The following is a 24,405-nucleotide window of genomic DNA, read 5'->3' on the forward strand; positions in this document are numbered from 1 at the left end:
CCAAGATGGCGCTCTCCATGCTGCAGAGTTTGCTGTGCTGGGCTTAGATGTGACGGTTTTGGAAAGGAATAGCGGGGAGAGGAGCAAGTGTAGCCTTTCCAGTCAGGGTGGAGTTTAGGAGGCTTCATGGGGTCGTTCTTTTAGCACCTCTGAAATGAATTTAAAATGAATTCCGTCTTTAATTCTTTCTTTGGATGTTCTTTCGTCTTTGGCGCTCAATAGGGGGCTGCTGCTGAGTTTCCCAAAGGAAGGATTGGGCACCCAGTGGGTGACATCTCTAGCGCCTAAGGAAGAGCCACCGCTTGATTCCCTGAAGAAGGTATTGGGGTCTCTCTTGGGGATGTCGGTGTGCCAGAGGGAGCTCTTCCTAGGCTTTCCAAGACGACTGCAGGTATCTCTCTTGGGGGCTTCTCTGATTCCACAAAGAGGTTTCCTTGCCATTCCCAATGGGATGTTTCTACGCCTCCCGAAGAAGATCCCACCTGAACGGCTCTCCAGAAACCTGGCCAAAGCAGCTGGTCCAAAAAGCATCCGGGACATCAAAGAAGCTGATGCTGCTTCCCCCATTTTCCAATATGTGGGGGGACAAGCCAAGAGGAAAAACCGAGTCTTTGTGTGGGGCTTTACCTACTCGGGAGCTTTGGGCATCCCTTCTTTTGTCGTGCCTGATGCAGGGTATAAGGTACGGAGGAGAATCCAGCCCACTCCATATCGTCTGGAACTGGAGGAGAAGGTGAGGCAGAGGGGAAAGAGAGGGAGTGAGCACACAATCTGCTCTCTTGGAATGCTTCAGTTGTAAAGGAAATTGTATTGATAAAATATACAAAGCTACCAAGTATATAGGGCATCTAAGTCAATGATATCTACTTTGATTGGCAGTGGCTTTAAAGGAGCTCAGGCAGAGAAAAGTCTTTCCTAACACCTGAGATCCTTTAGTAAGAGATGCCATGGGATATTATTATTGATAAAATATACAAAGATTCAGTACACAAATGCAAAGATTCAGTACATAAATGCAAAGTTGTTTATCATCTCATTCTCATTGTGGCATAACAGGATTTTTCAGTGATCATCCTCTTTAGAATATTTCATGGGTGCCAATTTCATCATTTTAATTGCATCCCATTTTAATTGCGTACTTTTGTCAATATTCCCATTAATATATTGAGACTTCTAGTGGTACTTTCATTGACATAACCACTTGATATGGTCAATGCTGGTTTGTTTAGACATTTTTATCCTGTTTTTTTCTTTCCGATGGGGACCCTCAGTGGCTTACAATAAGGTTCTCCCCTTTTATACACTTAAGAACAACCCAATGAGCTAAGTTTGGCAGAGAGTGTGACAGACCCAAGGTCACTTAGTGAACTTCAGTGGCAGAGCAGGAATTCAAACCAGGGTCTCTCAGATCCTAATCTGATACTCTAAACACTATTCCACACGGGTTAACATGTTTAATTCCACATCCTGATGCGGTGTATAAACCATTTAAACAGTTCAGAGGGAAAAAAAGCTTTAACAGGCCACGATTAGGAACCCCGTGGCACAGAGTGGTAAGCTCCAGTGCTGCAGTCCAAACTCTGCTCACAACCTGAGTTTGATCCTGGTGGAAGCTGGGTTCAGGTAGCCGGCTTGGCTGACTCAGCCTTCCATCCTTCCAAGATCAGTAAAATGAGTATCCAGCTTGCTGTGGTAAAGTGTAAATGACTGGGGAAGGTAATGGCAAACCACCCCGTAAATAGATCCAAGTAGGCAGCCGTGTTTGTCTGAATTAGTAAAACAAAATAGGAGTCAATATCACTTTAAGACCAACTTAGTTTTATTCAGAACGTAAGCTTTCATGTGCTCTAAGCACACTTCATCAGACGAGGAATCCGGCACAGTGAGCAGAGCCACACATTTTACATTCTGAGCCATTGCCTACCAGCTATGTGTGACTCTGCTCACCGTGCCAGATTCCTCGTCTGATGAAGTGTGCTTAGAGCACGCGAAAGCTTACATTCAGAATAAAACTAAGTTAGTCTTAAATGTGCTATTGACTCCTATTTTGTTCCACCCTGTAAAAAAAGTCTGTCGTGAAAACGTGATACAACATCACCCCAGAGTTGGAAACTACTGGTGCTTGCAAAGGGGATTACCTTTACCTTTTAACAGGCCATGATGTATTAAATAATATTTTTCAACTAGCAGATTATCTTAGATCCCTTGAGATTTCAAACTTTTGGAGAATTTTTACCCTGGCACTCTTTGATGCTCTACCTTCAGCCCTATTGGAAAGCAGATACCATGTCATACAGGGACAGTAGAATCTGTTGAAGATGTTCTCCTGCATTGCCCATTCTACAGTGTAGCCAACATCAGTATATTGCTCCAGTTCTCTCAACTATACTGAAAAGATCTGAACAACTTAATGTCTCTCTCCTCATTGTTGACTCTTTCCAGGAGAAAACTTGTAAAGTTGCCAGATTTTGTCTACAGGTGTGTGGGATATGCAAACAGCTGGTTGAGTCCCAGTAATTTTGTTTATCTGTTTGAGGAGGAAATTACTTTCTTTGTTCCCCCCTCTTAATTTGTGTTCATTGTTTTGTCACATTGCATGGGTTTTTCCTTTTATTACTTTATGATTATCAGAGCTGATCTTATATTGAAATAAAGTTTTTTTGGGAAAATACTTCCAGTATATTTCAGAAACTTAAAAAAACCCCTGTAGTCTATTGCAGAGCTTTTTCAACTGATGCCTTATGAAAATTTTAGATCAGTTCCAGGGAAATAAACACCACTGGTGTATCATTCTAAAGTAGTTTTCCATATGTGTGTGTATATATATACAGGGCTCTTTTTGTAGCAGGAGCTCCTCTGCATATTAGGCCACACCCCCTGATGTTGCCAATCCTCCTGGAGCTTACAGTAGGCCCTGTACAAAGAGCCCTCTAAGCTCCAGGAGGATTGGCTACATCAGGGGGTGTGGCCTAATATGCAGAGGAGCTCCTGCTACAAAAAGAGCCATATATATATATATGAACCAGGTTTGATTCCCCACTCCTACTTGCACTTGCTGGAATGGGCTTGGGTCAGCCATAGCTCTGGCAGAGGTTGTCCTTGAAAGGGCAGCTGCTGTGAGAGTCCTCTCCAGCCCCTCCCACCTCACAGGGTGTCTGTTGTGGGGGGAGAAGATATAGGAAATTGCAAGCTGCTCAGAAAGAAGGGTGGGGCATAATTCTGCAGTTCTTTTTCTTATATATATATATACACACACACACACACACACACACACACAGAGAGAGGAATACAATTTATAACTATTTGATCTCTGTTTCTTCAAGTTCTTGTTTTCAGGAGTACATATTTTGTAGAACCTCCAGAGTATTACTTATTATTGACTTTGCACAATCAATTACTTTCCTCGACTTCCCAAACTGGGAAACCGTTTAGTCATTCTCAGTGCATGAGAGGAGGGCAAAAAACGTAGCAACAAGCTGTATTCGTGCCCACTGTGGTCAAGCCTCCACTGTTGAACACGGCCACACCTGCCTGCTGCTGTCTTGCCCTTCACTCTCTTGTATCATTAAACTGGACCTAAAATCTGTTTGTTTGTTTTAAAAAAGATCTCCTCTGCTGCCTGCGGCTACGGATTTACACTGCTTTCCTCCAGGACCACGGACATTACCAAAGTCTGGGGGATGGGACTCAACAAGGACTCTCAGATTGGATTTCATCAGAGCAGGAAGGATCGCTGTAAGTACCCAATGCCTTGGCGAGATCTGAAGCTCAGCCCACGGCTGTGGTTGGTTACTCGCTTCCTTGTTTGTGCCCAGTATTATTGATTTAATTCCGTGCCGCTTTTCTCCCTGATGAGAAACAAAGCGGCTTATGGAGAACTCCAAATAGTTAAGCCATTTAAACAGGGAAGACAATGGGAATTATGCATGGGGTGGAGAGAGTTGACAAAGATAACTTTTTCTCCCTCTCCCCAAATACTAGAACTCGAGGGCATCCAATGAAGCTGATGGGCGGTAGATTCAGGATGGGAGAAAGGAGAGAATCAGAATTGGAAGGAGATGTACAGGCCCTCTAGTCCAACTTCCTGTTCAGTGCAGGATCAGCCTAGAGCATCCCTGACAAGTGTTTGTCCAGCTGCTGCTTAAAGACTGCCAGTGTGTGGGGCGGTCACCCCCTCCCTTGGTAGCTGATTCGACTGTTGAACAACTCTTACTGAATTCCCCCCCACTCTAATATCCAGCTGTTACCTGCCCATGATTAATTCAAGCCTATTATTAAGGGGAAGGCTTCCTAATACCCAACCAGTTCCTTCCCACTGTTAATTTAAACCCATTCTTGTGAGTCCTGTCCTCTGCTGTCAAGAGGAACAGCTCCCTGCCTTCCTCTAAGTGACAGCCCTTCAGATACGTAAAGAGACCAATCATGTTCCTCCTCAGCCTCCTTAACCTCTTCTCCAGATTGAACATACTTCTCTACACAGTGATTACAATGTGGAATTCACTACCGGAGGATGTAGTAGTGATGGCTGCAGGAATAAACAGCTTTAAAAGGGGATTTAGATAGATTCATGGTGGCTTCTAGCCACGGTGAGTGAGGGCAACCTCCACGTTCAGAGGCAGCAGACTGGTTGAAGGTGCTCACAAGCATATGAATAAGTAATCTTTTTCTCCTTTTTTACTCCCCTTTAAGCACGTGGTTATGAATATGTCTTGGAGCCGAGCCCCATTCCATTGCCTCTGGACAAGCCCCAAGAGACCCGAGTTTTGCAAGTGTCGTGTGGCCGAGCACACTCCTTGGTGCTGACAGATAATGAAGGAGGTAAGCCGATAGCCCTGCATATCCTGAAGAAGCGCAGAACCTCATCAGTGGTCTACTCCAGTATTTCTTGGGCTGCCAAGTCCAGCATCCCTGTAATTTGGGTTTTGATATTGGCCGGAATGCTGGCTTTTCATGTTCTTTAAGTAATTTTTAAAAATAAAAACTGCCCATGTTTAAGTAAAGATGGAGATGTAAAGTTCTTGAAAAGTTTGGAGCCATGGGAAAAAATGGTATTTTGGGGGGGAAATTGAAATTTATGCACTACTTAGTTTTCTATGAAAGTAAAACTATTTGTTTTCTGATTTAACAATACATAATGCATCATTTATAATTTATTGAGTATATATAGCATTGTGCTTTAATAATATGTAATACGTCATTTCTAACTTAGTGAGTATATAACATCTTGCTGTTTGGCATGTTGATGGGATTTAAAAGTGTCATGCCTTTAGCGTACTTCAGAAAAAGTTAACTGCTGAATCCTATACTTCCATAGAACATGTATCTTTATTTATTTGACATTTGAGAGGTAGAAAAAATAAAAGTTGATGACAGAAAAATATTCAGTAGTAAACAGAAAAGTGAATCATTGGGACGGACTCTTTTAGAAGGTCACAAAAACTAGGACTGCCAGTTTAAAATTTTATAACATTGAAAACATTGAACTTTCTAATCATGTGTTATCATAAAATGCATCATAGCATATTGATTATTGTCAAAATTATTTACATTTAAGCAAAACAAATTCTTGAAAATGTTGTTTATGTCTGCAGTAAAGAGGGTCCTTATGGTGTTTCCCAAAATATCTCAGTTGCTCCTTTGTAAAAATGGAGAAAGTCCCCAGACTTTTTTTTTTTTTGCTGTTCATTTGGAATGATAAAAACGTTTTGTAAAGCTAGACTTTTCTCATTCAGAAAGAGAAGATATTTCATAGGAGAGTTCCCCCCCCCCCCAGTGTTCCCTTAAATTTTCCAATTTTATAATACTGGAAAAATTTAAAAATGACTGACACTTTTCCAGGCTACACCTTTTTAAATGTGAAAAGCCTTGCCAAGAAGCCTTTTACTTGTTATAAAGATAAAATATTTCATAGGAGGGTTTTTTTTCCCAGTGCTCTCCCAAATTTTCCAATGGAAAAAAGGGGGAAAATGTCCTCCCTGTCTCCCACCCCCCCGCCCCCGGGTCTTTGCAGTTCTAGGTAAGGGCCAAGGAGAGGGAGGGAGGCAGCCATGGCTTGGTGGTAAAGCAACCATTTTCTGTGTAGAAGGCCCTGGTTCTGTCTCCCGCTGAAAAATCTCCTGGATTTCTCCTTTCTCTGCCTGAGACCTTGGAGAGCCAATGCCTGTTGGAACAGACAGTGCTGCACTGGTTAACTCAAGGGGCCTACCTTGCAAGAAGGGCAACTTCAGATGAACATGGGAAGAGCTACTGCTTGTCTGTGTCCCTCTGGACAGATGTTTGGTGCTTTCTGAGATTTGACCACATCATCTGGCTTTGTTTCAGTCTTCAGCATGGGCAACAATGCTTATGGACAGTGCGGCCGAAAGGTGATTGATGGGGAAATATACAGGTGAGAAGATCTCTTCTCTTCAGGGGAGGTGTTGTGTCTCGGCAGCAGAGATCTTCTAATGTGCTTCAGGGCATTGTGGGAATTTGAACACAGGTCTGCCAAGTCCTCATCTGGTATTCTAACTGCTACATGTTGCTTTCTGCATCATGAGGCCCCCCCCCCAATAAAAATTTTTCTAGCTCAATATGATAACTGCTATATTTTTGATAGCTGCCATTGTCTAAAGGAGGGATCCCCTGACGTGCTTGAGACTTGGCACCTTTGCTATTCTGATATTGTGTGGTGGACAAAATGGATGCCACAGGAGGCAGAGCAAGCCACAAAATGGCTGCTGCAACATATCAGCAAGAAGAACAAAGCCACATAAGGTTCACAGCATCTGAAACGCATGAAACAACTGACAAAGATGTTGCATACACTCAAAACTATACCACGACACTGTATATATGCTAGTAAATTGTAAAGTGTGAAAAAAGGAACTCATCTGCATATTAGGCCACAACCCCTGACATCACCATTGTGTCACAGGGCTTTTTGGAGAAAAACTCAGCAGGATCTCATTTGCATATTGGGCCACACCCCCTGACACCGAGCCAGCTGGAATGGCATTCCTGTGTGTTCCCACTCAAAAAAAGCACTGTGTGTAACAAAGTAATGAGTTTTTAATTATTATTATTGTTCTACTGTTTTGGTTTTATTGTATTGTTTTAAATTTGAATTGTAGGTTCTTATTGTCCAATTTATGTTGTGATCTGCCCTGAGCCTGTTAAGGGAAAGGGCGGAATATAAGCCTACTAAATAAAATAAATAAATATTATCCAAGCAGTACAGAAACTTCAGCTACACATTATAAGAAAGCTGTAGAGTCCACAAAACTCTACAGACTGTGTAACAAACATTCTAAGCAAAAACCTCACCCAGCCCTGCCTACTTTCTAAAAACACTCAGTGGATGCCAAGAAGTGTGTCAAAGGGAGCCCTGCGCTAAAGTAACACAGAATGGATGTCTGAAACATCCATCATTGCAACTCAAGACTATAGTTCTTTTTGGTTGTGTGTAAATCTTGCTATTGTCGTATTCTTTTGAACATTCTAATGAACACATATTTTAAATCTTTTTTTACTGCCTCGTTATCTCCTCTCGCTGGTGGGAATACAGTGAAAGTCAGCAAATTCACAGATTGCGAGGATTCAAGGACCGAGTTGTTCAGGTAAGAAATCCATTGCCTGTGTATCATCCCCTGGCTTGTTTTTTAAAAAAAAAAAGCTCTCAACTCTGGGCATACCACCCTGGTCAATTTCTGATTGCATTCACCCAAAGCCCTTCAGTTGAATTCGTAAACACTCTCAAGGTTGGGTTCAGACATAATGCAAAATCCAGGTTTAATTTAGTGAACTGTAATCCTCGAAGATTGGATCTGAAATAGGTTTATGAACCACATCTAAAATGGTCGATCAACCACAGAAGAATGACTTGAATCACAGCTTTGGAAGGGACCTCCTGGGTTATGTAGTCCAAACTCCTGCACAACGCAGGAAATTCACAAATGCCTCTTCCCCACACCTCCCCAGTGAGCCCTGTTCCATGCCAGAAGATAGCAGAAAAACCTTCCAGGATCCTTGGCCAAAATGGCCTGGAGAAAAATTGCTGCTTGACTCCAAAGCAGTGAACAGCATTTCCCAGGGTGTGTAAGAAAGGGCCATGAAAACTAAGCACTGAACTAAGTGAACTTAGCATTGACTTGTAGGGCTGTTGTGTAGCCCATGGCTGGTTGTGTGTAACAGGAAGGAGGACTAGACGGACCCCCTTGTCTAATCTAGCAAGGCTCTTTTTATATTATGTAAATGCCAGCCTGCTCAGAAACCTACTCTGGTTTATTCAAGGGGGCTTACTCCCAGGAAAGTATTTTTAGGATTGCTCTATTAGATACTAAGATTTTGGGATATGAGCAGTTGTGAGTCAAAGCTCCCTTTGTCAGATGCCCCTTTTGCTGGTCTGTAACAGGCTACAAGATTGGAATATGGTTTATCGTCGTTGTTGCGTATAGCAGTATGTGTAGTATAGCCAGGAGCTTCTAAAATTGTCTGGCAGTCAGAACTTCTAACTCCTTTAGCTTCATGCACCACTAGGTGGCGAACTAGACTTGTTCTTTTAAGGCAGGGGTGTTGAACTCATTTGTTTTGAGGGCTGGATCTGACATAAATGAGACCTTGTCAGGCCGGGCTGAGCCGCGTCGGGCTATTTAAGATTAGGTAGCAGTGATATAAACTTTTTAAAGGACACAGACAAACACGCCTAAAGTTTTTAAAAAGATTTTTTTTTTTAAAAAAAACCCTTAAAACATGCTTAAAAGATTAGCACTCATTGGTCTTAAAGGTGCCTTCTTTGTATTTCTCCCAGGGAACTGGGCTAAGGAAGGGAACTGGGCAAAGGAAGCTCTGGCTCTTTCCCTCCCTCCCCAGGGGACCAGGAGGGGAAGGAGTCTCAACCAATGGAGAAAACTGAGATTTCATTCTGTAGCTCCTGTGCAATTGAGCAAGCCTTGCAAAGCAAGCTGAGATGCAGAAGGAAGCAAGAGAGAGGGAGAAGGAAGCAGACAAGAGCCAGTTGCACAGGGGCCTGATAGGAGCCCTCCGGGGGCCTAATTCGGCCCCCGGGCTGCATGTTTGACACCCCTGTTTTAAGGCAAGAGACGTTTCAGAGGTGGTTTTGCCATTTCCTGCCTCTGCATCACAGCTCTTGGAAGTCACCCATCCAAATACTTGCCAGGGATCTGATGAGACTAGGCTAGCCTGGGCCATCCATATCCAGGTCAGGGCTAGCTATATCAGTGCAGTGGCTTAGAGAATGAGCCGCAGTGCTCAGATCAAATCTTATCTCTTCTGTAAGCCCACTCGCTGCAGTTTGGGGTGTGTTGAGTATGATAACTGGCCTACCTCCCAGGGCTGCTGTAAGGCTCTCAGCAAGGTGCCATTTTGTGAAATGCTTTAAAACACTGAAAGAGCTGTGGATGGGCTGGTATTGTTGTCGTATTGGGGCTGCTGCAGTGCAGACATTTAAAAAAATACTTTCTGAATGAAATTGTATCCAGGATTCTTCTTCTTTGCCTTTACTTCTCCATCCTGCCCCCTTTTTTGCCAACAGATTGTCTGTGGGCAGGACCACAGTCTCTTTCGGACAGAAAAAGGAGACATCTATTCCTGCGGTTGGGGAGCCGATGGCCAAACAGGTAGGATAACGGAGGTGAGTCAGGCCTGGGGACCCCATGGCTGCAGGCTGCAGAAACACGAGAGCTGGATGGCGCTGGTGGTTCTGCTCCCAACACCAGAGGGATTATTAAGCAAGCAGCAGGGTGGGGAAGAGGCCGGGGTAGAGACTTGGAAATGGCTGCCTTTTCTGTTAAATTAGGGACTGGAAAAATGTGTCAAGTGAGAACCACTCTTTGGATTATGCTAAACCAGGGGTGGCCAAATTTGCTTATTCCAAGAGCTACATAGAATAAATGTCAGTTATTTGAGAGCTGCAGGACATGAACATCAGGTGTTTGAGAGTTGTAAGACATGAGTGCCAGATATTTGAGAGCTGCAGAACAAGGAAAGAAGGAAGGAAGGAAAGAAGGAAGGAAGGAAAATAATGGGGAGGGGAGGGAGAAGAGGTAGAAAGAAAGCAAGAAAGCAACTCTAAATGCATTCTCCAAGCTGCTAGCTGGTTTGACTTGAAGTGATTTAAAGAGACAGATGCCTTCTCCAGGCCGGCCAACAAGGCAGTGGGGGCTTCGAGAGCCACACAAGATGTGTAGAAGAACCACTCATGGCTCCTGAGCTGCAGTTTGGCCACCCCTGTGCTAGACTCAGAGCCATGCATCTCCCCCTCCTTTTTCTTTTTCTTTCTGTTGCTTTTCCCACATTGCCTTAGATTGGAAGCTCGGTAGAGTCAAAGGCCTCTTTTGTCTTTGACCTAAGGAACTTTGTAAGGCTTCATATCCTGCTTGGTGATGGAAAGAGCAGTCAAATTACAACTGACTTAGTTTCAATTCAATCAGCCTTTCTTGGCACGTAACAGTTAAGAAGAACATAGTACAAAAGGAAACGAAAATAAGAAAATATTATGGTGCGGTACAACTGTACAACTGACTCCAGGTGGCCCCTTAGTGTTTTCAAGGCAGAAGATGGACGGAGGTGGTTTGCCATCACCTGCCTCTGTGCAGCAACCTTGGACTTCCTTGGTGGTCTCCCATACTGGGCAGGGTTGACCCTGCTTAACTTCCGAGATCTGACAAAATTGGGCTAGTCTGGGCCATCCAGGTGAGGGCACACATACTGCTTTTCAGTTATAAAACATCCAGGGGGAAAGAGTCAAAGGCGAAGTTGCACTCTGAGGAAATTTTGCCAGCTGAGGACATTTCATGTACCTCTCTATCATTTCTCTGCTTCTGGCCAAGGGGCGGGGGGGGGGGGGAGGGAGACCCAAAAAGCACTGAAGCCCCACTCACCACTCACTTGGAAGCTCTTGCCTGCCACCTCACTGGTGTTATAATGATAGCAAAAGCTCACGGCAAACTGCTGCAGAAATATACGTTTTTATAGGAAGAATTGCAGATTTATACCCCGTCCTTCTCTCTGAATCAGAGACTCAGAGCGGCTTACAATCTCCTATGTCTTCTCCCCCCACAACAGACACCCTGTGAGGTGGGTGGGGCTGAGAGGGCTCTCACAGCAGCTGCCCTTTCAAAGCAACCTGTGCCAGAGCTATGGCTGACCCAAGGCCATTCCAGTAGGTGCAAGTGGGGGAGTGGGGAATCAAACCTGGTTCTCCCAGATAAGAGTCCGCCCACTTAACCACTACACCAAACTGGCTCTCTTATAAGTTGTATTCAATTAAGTGCTATTAATATAATTTTTGTGACGATTCTGACAAATCTGCATCAAAAATAACTGCACACTGACAGCTTAAAAACATAACTTGCAGACTCGGAGATAACATGTGTAAGGTCCACATCACAATACAGAAATCTTATAACCAGTGGTTCTAAGTCCACATAAGAGCTAATTCTAACACAGTAGAGTGTGGCTCTTTTCTCCTTGCTTACGTGGAAACATCCAGAAACGGTCCAGTCGTCCCGGTGCAAAGAGGCACGACGGATAGCCAGCACTACTCAGCTGTTTCCCAGCAGAGCTTAGTCAGGCGCATAGTTTTGGGACAGTTCATACATGTAATCACTCACTTTGAGTCATGCAGTTAGGCTGGCATCTTCAGATTGCTCAGTACCCCACAGTATCCTAAAAGGTCATTTACCCAGCTGTGGTTTTGACATTTACAACTGGTGGCTGCCACTGGCTCACTTTTTCCCTTTGCCTAGGTCTGCCTGAGCATCTCAGGTGCCCTGACGGGCTGCTCACCTGTCTGTCACGTGAACATACAGCTGCCTTTGTCTGAATCAGACCCCTGGTCCGTCAAAGTTGGTATTGTCTGCTCAGATTGGTAGCGGCTCTCCAGGGTCTCAGGCCTTTCACATCACCTATGGCCTAGTCCTTTTTACTGGAGATGCTGGGAATTGAAGCTGGGACCTTCTGCCTGCCAAGCAAATGATCTACCGCTGAGCCAAGGGCCTTTGTCCTGGTGCTGACTTGCCACAAGTCTGGAGGATCATCCTTCCCAGGTCTGCTTCCCGAGACCCTTTAGCTAGAGAGGGAACTGGAGGCCTTCAGAGTGGCAAGCAGCCTCTCTGATTTTATAAATAAATAAATAAATAAATAAATAAATAAATTTTATTTTTATATCCCGCCCTCCCCCACCAAAAGGCGGGCTCAGGGCGGCTCACAGACATGACTACGTCATGATTCAATTAAAAGCAGATAAACATTATAAATACAATACAATTACATATATAGATTAAAATACATAAAAATAGGTGCTATAATTTCTGGTGTCACAATTACATATTAACAGCTTCAGTTACAACATAAGATGGCTAGAGTTAGAATGATTTTATCAAGTTAGTCTGGTCCTAATTCAAATGCGAGTTGGAAAAGAGAGGTTTTGCAAGCCCTGCGGAACTGGTTCAGGTCCCGCAGGGCTCGCACCCCCTCTGGGAGTTGATTCCACTAATTTTAAAGCCATCTTTTGCTTCACTGGCTCTTTGGTCCAGCTGGCTCATTGTTGCACTTGAAAGTCTTTCCCCAGCCCAGGATCCTGAAACTTGGGAGGCATGCAAGGCGTGTGCTGTGTGGAACCTTGTGCCCCTGCAGATTTGCAGGGAGGCAAGGCAATACAGCTGCATGCTCTTTCTTTTTTCAAAAGAGCACTATCTTATAACAGCAAACAAACAACAGAATAGGAGATCCAGTGGCCCCTTAAAGACTAAAACTGTTGATTCCAGGGTAGCCTTTCCGTGCATCCAAGCTCACTTTATCAGACGACTGAAGTCCATTGCATCTGATGAAGTGAGCTCAGCGGTAGATCATCAGCAGTGAATTACGCTGGAATCAATTGTGTTAGTCTTCGGGGGCCACTAGGCTCCTGTTTTTCTTGGGTGCTCCCTACTAACGCTGCCTGGTGTCTTGACTACAGTTTATCTCTCTCCTCTTCTGCAAACCAGGCCTTGGCCATTATGACAGCGTCAGCACTCCGACCAAACTGGGTGGCGATATTGCCGGGGTCCCCATCGTCCAGGTTGCTACTTACGGAGACAGCTGCCTTGCTGTGTCGGCAGACGGGGAGGTTTTCGGCTGGGGGAACTCGGAATACCTGCAGCTGGCTTCCGTTTCAGAGCTGACACAGGTTAGAAAGAACCTGAAGGGATTCGCCCTTCTTTGACTTGCTGCCCTGGAATGTACAGAGTGCATATGTCCTTTGCCCACTGGGATTTTCACAATATGGGATCTTACTTGAATGCTGACAATCTTTAGTTGGGGGGTGGGTGCTGGATAGTGCTGACCTTGCTGGCTGATCTAATTGCCATCCAAGCTCTTATTCATTTCACTGGGCACTGCTAGTACTTTTCATGCTTGGAAACGTCTCAGTTCTTTTTAAAGAAAAAGAGAGTGGAAAGGGCAGGGATCTATCAGGATGCTGATGACTAAATTCTGCACCTCGCGCAGCAGCGGAATCATCGCAGCCCTTCAAACAGAGGCCAGCATTTTGTGGGAAGGCGAAGACTGGTTTTCATTTAGATAAGTTTTGAGTTCTCTTTCCCTTTTTGATTTGGGGAAAAAAGGGGGTACTGAGTACCAGGGCTCTGAGAATAATCACAGAATAATTATAAAAAGGCATATTAAAGGCGCATACATAATTCAAGAATTACAAAGTGTGAGAAAATAGTTGTAATTGCAAAAAACGTAACATGCCCATGATAACAATAAATAGGAACATCGCTAAGAACTTTTGTGCTTTAATAAGAATTGCAATTATATACAGCTGCAGTGGCTGTCTATAAAAAGTTAGCAAGTTGGAAAAAAACCCTACAAAATGGCATAGCTATAAGTTTCTAGTTTATGTTGAAACGGTTGAAAAAAAAATCTGTTGGAAAAAACCCTACAAAATGGCATAGCTATAAGTTTTTAGTTTATGAGCTAGAAAAAGACATACAAGACAGGATGCCGGCTGAATTCCTGATTCGAGGGAATCCCTCATAAGGAGCATTCTTTTGTTTATGTTTATACTACACTCACCAAAGTTGCTCTTTGGATATGAGCGACGCTGTTGGTTTTTGAAGCGACACAGTACTATGCACAATGAATTTGTTTTTTGAGCCTCTGGCTTCCAAAGTTATCAGTGCAAGGTTGTTCACGACCGATGAAGATTGAAGCCATAATCGTTGTTCTTTGAAGTTACACCGTACTGCATACCATCATTTCACTTCTGAATTTCTGTCACCGAAATTAACTTGCACAGGGTCGTTCATGACTGATGAAGATCCAGGAGTGGAATTCTAGCAGCAGCTTCTTTGCATATTAGGCTACACACCCCTGACGTAGCCAATCCTCCAAGAGCTTACAAAACAGAGCCCTGTCAGCTCCAGGAGGGTTGGCTACATCAGGGGTGTGTGGCCTAATGTGCAAAGGAGCTCCTGCTGGAATTCCACCCCTGTGAAGATCTGTATGTCAAAACAGGAATGTATTCTTTTTCACATTGTGTAATTTTTGAATTATGTGTGCACCCTTAATATTCCTTTCTGTAATTATTCTGTAATTCCCCTTTTTGATCCCTTTCGCTCCTTTATCAAGTGGGAAATTGTTGAGAAAACAAATATACTCCATTGGGGTCACCTCCCAAACTTGCAATCCTGAACAGGTGAATGTGCCGAGACACCTACCCTTCAAAGTCGGGAAGGTGAAGGAAGCTGCTTGCGGGGGAACAGTCAACATTCTCTTAAACGGTGAGCTTATCTCTTCGGGGGAATTTTTTTTAGGACTGCTTGCTTTTTGAGGTTTGCAGGGTGGCTTGGATCTTTTATGGGCGGCATTTCTGCAGTTGAGAGAAGCGCGTGAAACTCTTACCGAGTCTGGAGGTGTCCTTCAATTGCAGGCTGCTTTGGGATAAATGAGGGGCAGGTGCACCTTTTTTAGTACAAATGCCAAAATAGCTGCACGGCACCTGTCTTGTTTTGTTGAGCCAGCAAACAAAAGGGAAGGCGTGGGGGCAGAGAAGCATCCTAGTGGGCCAGGCGCACTGAGAACTAGCTGAGCCCTGCCGGCGTTTTCATCTCCACAGGCACTAGCCTCGGTCTCTGGGATGGGGAACCTGTCTGGTGTGTGCCGAGCAAAGCCATCTGAAGTGCTTAGCTATTTATTTTATTTTATTTATTTATACCCCGCCTTTCTCTCCAGTGGGGACCCAAAAGCAACTGACAGTTTGGTGTAGTGGTTAAGTGCGCGGACTCTTATCTGGGATAACCTGGTTTGATTCCCTACTCCTCCACTTGCAGCTGCTGATGAGACCTTGGGTCAGCCATGAGTTCTCTCAAGGCTGTTCTGCTCAAGAGCAGTTTCTGTTAGAGCTCTCTCAGCCCCACCTACCTCACAGGGTGTCTGTTGTGGGGAGGGGAAAGGAGGTTCATAAGCCCCCCTGAGAGTTCTTTGGCTAGCGGAGGGTGGAGTATAAAACCAACCTCCTCTTGTTCTTCTCCATTTTATCCTCATGACAATCGTACAAGGTAGGTTAGGCTGAGAAAGTGTGACTGGTCCAAGATCACCCAGCAAGTTCTCGTGACGTGAGTGGGGATTTGAACCCAGGATTCCCAGAACTTAGTCCAACACTTTTAACCACTACATCACTCACATGGCGGGGCTGCGTGCCCCATTTGCAAACAGGGTGCCATCCTACCATGTGACCACAGTGCCCCAGATTTCACGTGAAAAGAAGTGACTGACTTTTCTTTGAAGGCTCCCTGTCGTGAGATGTAAAGCTGGCAAGAATGAAACTGCTTTATAGCAAGTCAGACTGGGGGGGGGGGGTCCAGCTCACTCAGATTTTGTCATTCCTTATGATGATAATGATGATATTGGATTTATATCCTGCCCTATACTTTCAGAGTCTCAGAGCGGTCTCTTTTACCTCCCTCCCCCCCACAACAGACACCCTGTGAGGTGGGTGGGGCTGAGAGAGCCCTTACAGCCGTTGCCCTTTCAAGGACAACTGCTGTGAGAGCTATGGCTGACCCAAGGCCATTCCAACAGCTGCAAGTGGAGGAGTGGGGAATCAAACCCGGTTCTCCCAGATAAGAGTCCGCGCACTCAACCACTACACCAAACTGGCTCTCTTTCTATAAAACCCAACATCTATTACCTCCCTTCCTGGGGAGGAGGTGTGGCCCAGTGGGAGAGCACCTGCATGCAGAAGATCCCAGGTTTAATCCTCCTTAAAAGATCAGGTGTAGGTGATGCGGAAGACCTTAACCTGAGACTCTGGAGAGCCGCTGCTCATCTGAGTGGAAATATTCAGGAGGGGGAGTTGGAAGAGCTTACTGGAAGAGCCTCTGCTTGGCATGCTGGACGTCCTGGGTGCAGTCCTTGGCATCTCCAGTTTAAAAAGACCAGGCCGTAGGTGATGTGAAAGGCCTCTGCCTGAGACCCTGGAGACCTACTGTCAGTCTCAGTTGATAATAACTGGCCTCGATGGACCAACCATCTGATTCACTATAAGGCGGCTTCATGTGATATCCTTTTAACTGGAGATACCAGGAATCAAACCTGGGACCTTCTGCATACAAAACCAGCATTCTGTCAGTGAGTCACGGCCTCTTCTTATGTGTCAGAGAAGAGGCTTGTAGCTTAATGCAGCTTTCTGTCTAACGCACAGATTTCATTTCTCTGGCCTCCTTCACACCGTTGTCTTTGCTGTATTACTTTGTACTTGCATGTATCTGAATGCTCCTCCTGTACACCCCCCTCCCCCATCCCTGCCTGTATAGGGCGGGATATCTTCTTCTTCTGTAGAAAAATGATGTGTCAGGAGAAGGCTAATTGCACCTAGTTTTCTACATGTGTAGTGTTTTTGTTGTTGAATTGAAGCAGTCAGTGCTTTGAGCTCCAGGAGTAGGTTTAGCAGCAGCATGAGAATGGATCACAGGCAATCAGGGATCACATAGGGTTGGATCCACCCAGTTTTTCTGCTGTTGAAAGAAGACGGGGGCCCCCTTTAAATAACAAAAAAGAGACCTTGGAACCAGCCTATACAAAAGACAGGTGGGGGAAAGGCTATAGTAAGGAAGAGGGTTGGGTTGGAACAGTGTTGAGTGACAGTACTGACTAGATCCAACCTGTAGCCTATTTTCTACCAGTTAATGACACTTCAAGACAGTTAGGGGTTCTCACCACCTCCGATCCATTTTTTGGGATATCTTGATATCTGTAAATGCCTTTGCTATAAGACAGCAATCTTGGGACCAGTGTTCCCTCTAAGCTGAGTTAGTGTGAGCAAGCTCACAGTTTTTTAGTCTCTGGCTCACTCATTTTTGTCTTAGCTGAAGAAAAAATGGCTCCAGAGCAAACTGATTTATGCAGTAGCTCACAACTTTAATGCCAGTAGCTCCCAAAGTAGTATTTTTGCTCACAAGATTCCATAGCGTAGGGACATCGTTGAATTGGAGAGAGGAGAGCTGACAATAAGCCATCAATGCTTGCTAAAATGAACATGCCTAATTACCCATTTGGGTCTGGTGAATGTGGTGTTACCAATATGTCTATTTGCTCACCAAACCTGTTCTGAATGCAATGCAGAGGAAGGCCACCTCTTTGTATGGGGCTATGGAATCCTTGGGAAAGGCCCCAAACTGACGGAGGCAGCATTCCCCGAAATGATCCCGCCCTCCCTCTTTGGCCACTCAGACCTCAGCCCGGATATTCGTGTGGTCCGGATCCATTGTGGACTCAGCCAGTTCGCTGCTATCACCAGTAAGTTTCTTAACTGTTGTCTCAGCTCGGGCAGTCTGGGGGGAAGAGGATGTTGCCTTCTGTGGGCCAAGCTGCGTTGATGTCACAGAATGTTCAGCAACATTTTACCTGCTGAAGGGAGCAGCGCTGGAATGTTTGAAAATGTCATGCCTCCCATGCAGGAAGGGGAAAAGCCAGACAACAATACCCCGGATCCAAGAAGAAGAGCATGTGGTTTGAGGAAAGGAGTGCTGGACTGGTAGAAGCCGGAGTGCTCTGGGTCTGGGTGGAATCAAATATGGGTCTTTAAAAAAAGAAATCTTTTAATGAAGATACACTTCTGGAGGTGTAGTTGGATGCTAAAAATAATTAGCATGTGAAGGGAATAGCAGGCAAAGGATTTTAAAGGACTAAAAGACTTCTTAGAGAGACTTCCTGGGAAGAGAAACGAGACAGATGAACCTCTGATAGCAGTCCACATGTGAATCATGCACAGATTCATGCCTGTGCACTAGAGCTTTTTTTGTGGCAGGAATTCCTTTGCATATTAGGCCACCCACCCCTGATGTAGCCAATCCTCCTGGAGCTTACAGTAGGCCCTCTACTAAGAACCCTGTAAGATCTTGGAGGATTGGCTACATCAGGGAGGTGTGGCCTAATATGCAAAGGAGTGCACTAAAACAATAGTGCAATGTGCTCTTATGACGTTATTGTGGGATTCCATGCACGCCACTTCCTAACAAGTGACTCGCGACAACCAGTGTTTCGGCTGCAGAAACTTTACGGGTTATGTGTCAGTTATTGTGGGTCAGCTATCAGTAGCGATACATTGTGTGTCTTTTCAATCATGCAAGTAAACTTCCTTCCACTGGCTCCAAGACAGCAAGTGGGATGGCTAGAATATTCTGTACCTTGAGAAGTCTAGGGGAAGGATGGTTAGATGCAGACATTGCAGAAGATCTCACATTCAATTATTGATGTCACCAGTTAACCAATCTCCGTTACCAGGTTTTGGAGAAGGCCCTTCTTGGGTTGAGACTACAGAGAGACGTTGCGTGTCACAGGAGACAATTCTTAGCTAGATGGACTGAATGTCTTGAGTCTCTTGTGCTTCTTCTAGCCTAAAAATGGTGGAGGCACATGCATGATAATGGCACAGGTTCAGTTTAAAATGTATGGGTTTCCCCCATGGATTTGCATCTGTTACTATGGCTGATTGATGGTCTTGGAATTGTGTCATGTCAAGTGCACCCTCTAGGGGGCAGCAGCACCAGGAGCTGTAGAAACTGGTTTCCTCCTACAGGCTTCCAAACTTAAGTGTGTGCACTTGCACACATGAGGATTTAATTTTGCAAGGAGGAAGCTGAGGAGAAATGGCACCTTCTTTGCTTTTTTAAATAGCTGCAGAGGGAGTGGTGTTGAGGAAACTGGTCCTGAAATACACAGATTAGGGTTGCTGTCTCCAAGCTGGGAAATTCCTGGAGATTTTGGGGGTGGAGCCTGAGGACTGGAGGGCGGGGTTTGGAGAGGGGAGGAGTCTCATTGGGGTATAATGCCAGAGTCCACCTTCCAAAGTGGCCATGTTCTCCAGGGGAACCAATCTCATGAGTCTGGAAATCGGTTATAAATAATTTTGGGAATTGATCTCTTGGTCCGGGGAGCAGTTGTAGTTCCAGGAGGTCTCCTCGCACCACCTTGGAGGCTGGTAGCCCTGTTCCCCCAGTGAAAGTCTGCCATGTTCTTTTGGTTTGCAGATCGAGGAGAGCTCTTCGTCTGGGGGAAGAACATCCGGGGCTGCTTGGGGATTGGCAGGATGGAAGACCAGTACTTCCCATGGAGGGTAAGGAACATTGGGCAGCAGCTCTTGAGGAATGGAAAATGTGTGCTTGTGCGTATTGCCCAAAGGCAACAGCGAACTACTACTGGGTCCAGTGTTCCCTCTAAGTCAGGGGTGGGGAACGTCAAGCCCAAGGGCCATTTACGGCCCTTGAGATCACTTGGTCTGGCCCTTGGGGCTTGCTGGGCCAAGCCTCCCCCCTCTCCTGGGCATTGTGAAGGATTGCTGCTGAGATATGTGGGTGCTTTTAAAGGTTTGCTTGGACCAGCTGAAGGGAGGGAGGGGTGGTGGCAGGGGTGGGGGATGGGAGCCAGCTACCACCAGTTCAGTTTGCACGTGATTATCTCAGATGGTGTGGCCTAATATGCTAATGAGTGTGTAACCTAATATGCTAATATTAGGGGATGTGGTCTAATATGCATGGACCTAGGCATTTGCCTAGAATGGCGGGTTGTGGTGTGTGTGTGTGCTGAATTAGGCTCTTCCCACATTACTTCAAATAGAAAAACAATTCTTAGCATTAATTTTGCCGGCCTGAATCGTTCTCCCTTGGCGGCGCACTGTTTTTTAAGTTGATAATTTTGTATGGCCCATGAATGATGTTATAAATATCCAAATGGCACTTGGCAGAAAAAAGGTTCCCCATCCCTGCTCTAAGTTGAGTTAGTGTGAGACCTTAAGAGCTGCTGCCAGTCTGAGTAGCCAATACTGACCTTGATGGACCCAGGGTGTGATTCAGTAGGAAGCAGCTTCATGTGTTCATGGAGAGGAGGGGTACAACAGAGACACTTGGCTTGTTGAAAAAGCAGAAAAGGTAGACAATGAGTGCATTTGGGCTTCTGTTTCTTGTCTTGTGATGTAAAAAGAACAAACAATGGCAAATGCCCCTTTGCACTTGACCTGAAAACCCCTCCTGTTCTTGCAAACATCTCTGTTGAGCTCTCAGATACTCAAGAATTTGTGTGAGCGTTTGTGAAACTCATGAAATATTTGTGTTTGCAAACACAGTTATGCACCCAGCCCCCTTCTACCATTCACCCAACCTTTGCCGCAAAACGAATACTTTTCAAAGCCAATGTAGTAACCAGTCATGGAGAATAGCTGTCTAAACAGAAGACAATTGCATCCAGGGCTGACCTTCCCAGTCTTAACCAGTCTTCATAATGGAGGTAGGGTTGCAGTCCCATCCATGGCCTCAGAATGTTGCAGGCAGGGATCAACAGGGCATTCCTAGATGCACCAGGCACCTGAAGTCCTGTGGAACTCATTGCCTCTGGATGGAGAGAGTGACGAAGAAGATCAGGGCCATGGAGACAAAGCCCTACAAAGAAAGGCTTGAGGGACTTGGGAGAAAAGGAAGTGGCGGGAGAGGGGGGACATAATTGCTGTCTTTAAGTATTTGAAAGGTTGTCACTTAGAGGAGGGCAGGGAGCTGATCCCAATGAATAGGACTTGCAATAATGGGTTTACATTATAGGCAGAAAAATACCTGCCAGATGTTAGATGGAAAAATTGCAGTAAGAATAGTTCAGCATTGGAATCAGCTGCCTAGGGAGTGGTGAGCTCTCCCTCACTGCCTGACTGGGGGTTTCCTTGGCTTGACTTGAAGCAATGGCTGGACAATCGCTAGTCAGTGATGCTTTAGGCTGATCCTGCATTAAGCAGGGGTTGTATGGCCTCTTCCAACTCTGTGGTTCTGTGACATCTAGCATAAATGGCTTTTTAAAAAATGCAATGGGCAGCCAGTGGGAGGGCTGAGGATGGGGACATGGGGATGGAATGGTGTCAGCTCCATTTCTACGTCACTTCATAGAGTTTCTGGCAAATCCTAAAACAACCCTCCAACATCTTTGCAGTGATGCATCTGACATCACCAGTTCAAATTTATTTTTCTGCCACCACTACTTGGAGCAGAAAACAGCAACAACTGTGTACAAAACACACAATACATGTATATATATGTATATATAATGTATATGTGTGTGTATACACACACACACACACACACACACAAAGTAATTCTTATTTGTCTGTTTGTTTCCAACAATACCAAATACACAGTATACCAAAATATTTCACAAAAGGAAAGGATCCACAGTATTTCAATGTCCAGAGAATATCCAGTCCCTTGACTGAGCTAGTGCCTATAGGAAATTTGATCAAGTGGTCTTAGTTGATGTCAAAAAGAAAAATTGAGCAGATTGGCTCTTTGAGGAAGCATTTTATGCGAAACATGATCCAAGCTGACGGGCACGTAAAGGGAACATCACCTTTGGAGCCAGGATTTGTAAGGAATTTGGCTACCACACAGGATTGAACAAGAAGTGAGAAGGACTGGATAATCTCTGGACATTGAAATACTGTGGATCTTTTCCTTTTGTGAAATATTTTGGTATACTGTATATTTGGCATTGCTGGAAGCAAACATAGACAAATAAGAATTACTTTGTGTGTCTATCTATCTATCTATCTATCTATCTATCTATCTATCTATCTATCTATCTATCTATCTATCTATCTATCTATCATCTATCCATCTATCTTCTTATCTATCTATCATCTATCTATCCGTCTGTCTATCTATCCGTCTGTCTGTCTGTCTGTCTGTCTGTCTGTCTATCTATCTATCTATCTATCTATCTATCTATCTATCTATCTATCTATCTATCTATCTATCTATCTATCTACCATCCATCCATCCATCCATCCATCCATCCATCCATCCATCCATCCATCCATCCATCTATCCATCCATCTATATTGTGTGTTTTGTACACAGTTGTTGCTGTTTTCTGCTATAGATTGTGTTGCCAGTTTTGTAAGGTACCACTACTTGGCGCGGCAGCAGACAACTAGCCCCCCCCCCACCCCCAAATAGCCTAAAGCTTGGCAGGAATCTAAGAGGGGAAGTTGTTGTTTCTGGCTGGTCCAGTGTTGGCTTCTGGCCATGATAGGAGAAAGCACAACTTCAGTTTTCAATATATACCTCCTGATGCTTGGATGTAACCACAGGGGTAAATCTGTCATGCTTTTGTTGCTGAACTCGGAGAAGTGATGATGGAGGGGTGACACAATGGAGGCTTACAGAATTATGCATGAGATACAGAAGGTAGAGGAAGAAGTCCTTTTCTCCCTTTCTCACCATACAAGAACTTGTGGACATTCAATGGAATTAATGAGCAGTAGGCTTAGAACAGATAAAAAGAAGTACTTCTTCACCCAAAGAGCTATTAACATGTGGAATTCACTGCTGCAGAAAGTGGTGGTGGCTACAGTCATAGACAGCTTCAAGAGGGGATTGGATAAACATGTGGAGCATGTATTCTGTATTCTTGGTGCTTGGGGAGGGGGGGCAACAGTAGGAGGGCTTCTGGAGTTCTGGCCCGCCTGGTGGACCTCCTGATGGCACCTGGGTTTTGGTCACTGTGTGACACAGTGTTGCTGGATGGGCTGTCAGCCTGATCCAACGTGGCTGCTGTTATGTTCTTAATTTCTGACCGGCTGTTGCCAAGAGGGTGGTGGTGGTGGTGGAAGGGGCCCTGAAGGTCCCAGACTAATCTCGTCAGACCTTGGAAGCTTAGTTCACAAAACTCAACAATATGATATGAACTAATACTATTCTTGAGACTCCCCTTCCTGAGAGCCATTTTGCATTACCCTTGAGTTTTATAATTTTTACTGCCTGTATTGGGAACCAGGTTTTTGTCTGGCTTTGAATTAATGTGTGCCAGTTGCTATCTTCCCAACGTTCCAAAAAGGAAACTGGTTAGCAATTCTTCACTGTTTTTTTCTTGTCTAGGTGACAGTGCCAGGCGAGGTTGTTGACGTGGCTTGTGGGGTAGACCACATGGTTACTCTAGCCAAATCCCTCATCTAGCAGTACCTGGACATTGCCATGGATTACCCAACTGGGTGGACCTAGCAGGCCAAATTCCTCATGGGAATGTGCCAGCCCTTTTGTGATGGGCATTCTCTTCTTCCTGAATCCCTGGCATATCGGTCTGCGGAAGGCTTACCCCATCAGTGGCTCCAACAGGTTTGTTGCTGGAGCGTTCCACTGGGGCTTGTGTGAACATTTGCTGAAAATGAAGAAACTCCAGCTGGCAGACAGCTTCAGAGACATTGCCAGTTACCTTTTGAAAATGAACACTCTCGTTGCAGGAGAAACCGTGGTTACATTCTCCTCTGCGAAAGGTCACAGAGGCTTCAGAACAATGTATTGTCCACGAAGCAAGTTCGTGCCTGCTTGTTTTGCCACGGGGTGTGTGTTTGAATCATGAACCGGGAACAGGGTATGCTGTTCTGAAGATGCTGGTTGGAGATGACGGAATGCTGTGTTGTCTTTTTAAAAAAAAAATCCTCCCCAAACCATGGGTCATTGTTTGGGGCAGCTCTGCCTTGGGCTTCATAAAAGCACTGGACTGGAAACGAATGTTGTTGTGGTTATACCTGTGTCATCACCTTCAGCTAGAGCCTTTACAAATGCCTTCAGTGCCTGAAGTGCAAGGAACAGCTTTCTGCAAACAGAAATGAAGGGGGGAGGGAATGTGGAATTGATCCTGCCTGGCTAAATGGAAGAAACCAATTTTCCTAGCTGGTTAAACCTTCCAGTTTTCCCTAGCAGGATTCTGGAGTGGTGGCGGCGGTAAGTTTTTCTGCAGGGATTGTTCAAAGCCTTGCCCTGGAGCAGTAATTGATCATGTGAAGGAAAGAGCCACTTTGGTATAGTGGTTAAGTGTGTGGATTCTTATCTGGGAGAACCGGGTTTGATTCCCCATTCCTCCACTGGGAGCTGCTGGAATGGCCTT

At 45.0% G+C, this 24,405-nt stretch overlaps 1 protein-coding gene across 1 annotated transcript; it reads left to right on the plus strand.

Annotated features, from left to right (window-relative positions):
• On the plus strand, positions 1-24,029 carry RCC1L (RCC1 like). The gene is made up of 11 exons (XM_060258912.1): positions 1-733; positions 3,606-3,735; positions 4,690-4,818; positions 6,322-6,388; positions 7,547-7,598; positions 9,533-9,617; positions 12,987-13,168; positions 14,681-14,765; positions 17,608-17,781; positions 19,515-19,600; positions 23,397-24,029. The coding sequence occupies exons 1-11, from the start codon at positions 341-343 to the stop codon at positions 23,472-23,474; spliced, it is 1,461 nt and encodes a 486-aa protein (XP_060114895.1). The 5' UTR covers positions 1-340; the 3' UTR covers positions 23,475-24,029.
• Positions 24,030-24,405: the final 376 nt, after the last annotated feature.

Source organism: Heteronotia binoei, chromosome 18 (genome assembly GCF_032191835.1).
Source record: "Heteronotia binoei isolate CCM8104 ecotype False Entrance Well chromosome 18, APGP_CSIRO_Hbin_v1, whole genome shotgun sequence".
NCBI lineage: Eukaryota > Metazoa > Chordata > Lepidosauria > Squamata > Gekkonidae > Heteronotia > Heteronotia binoei.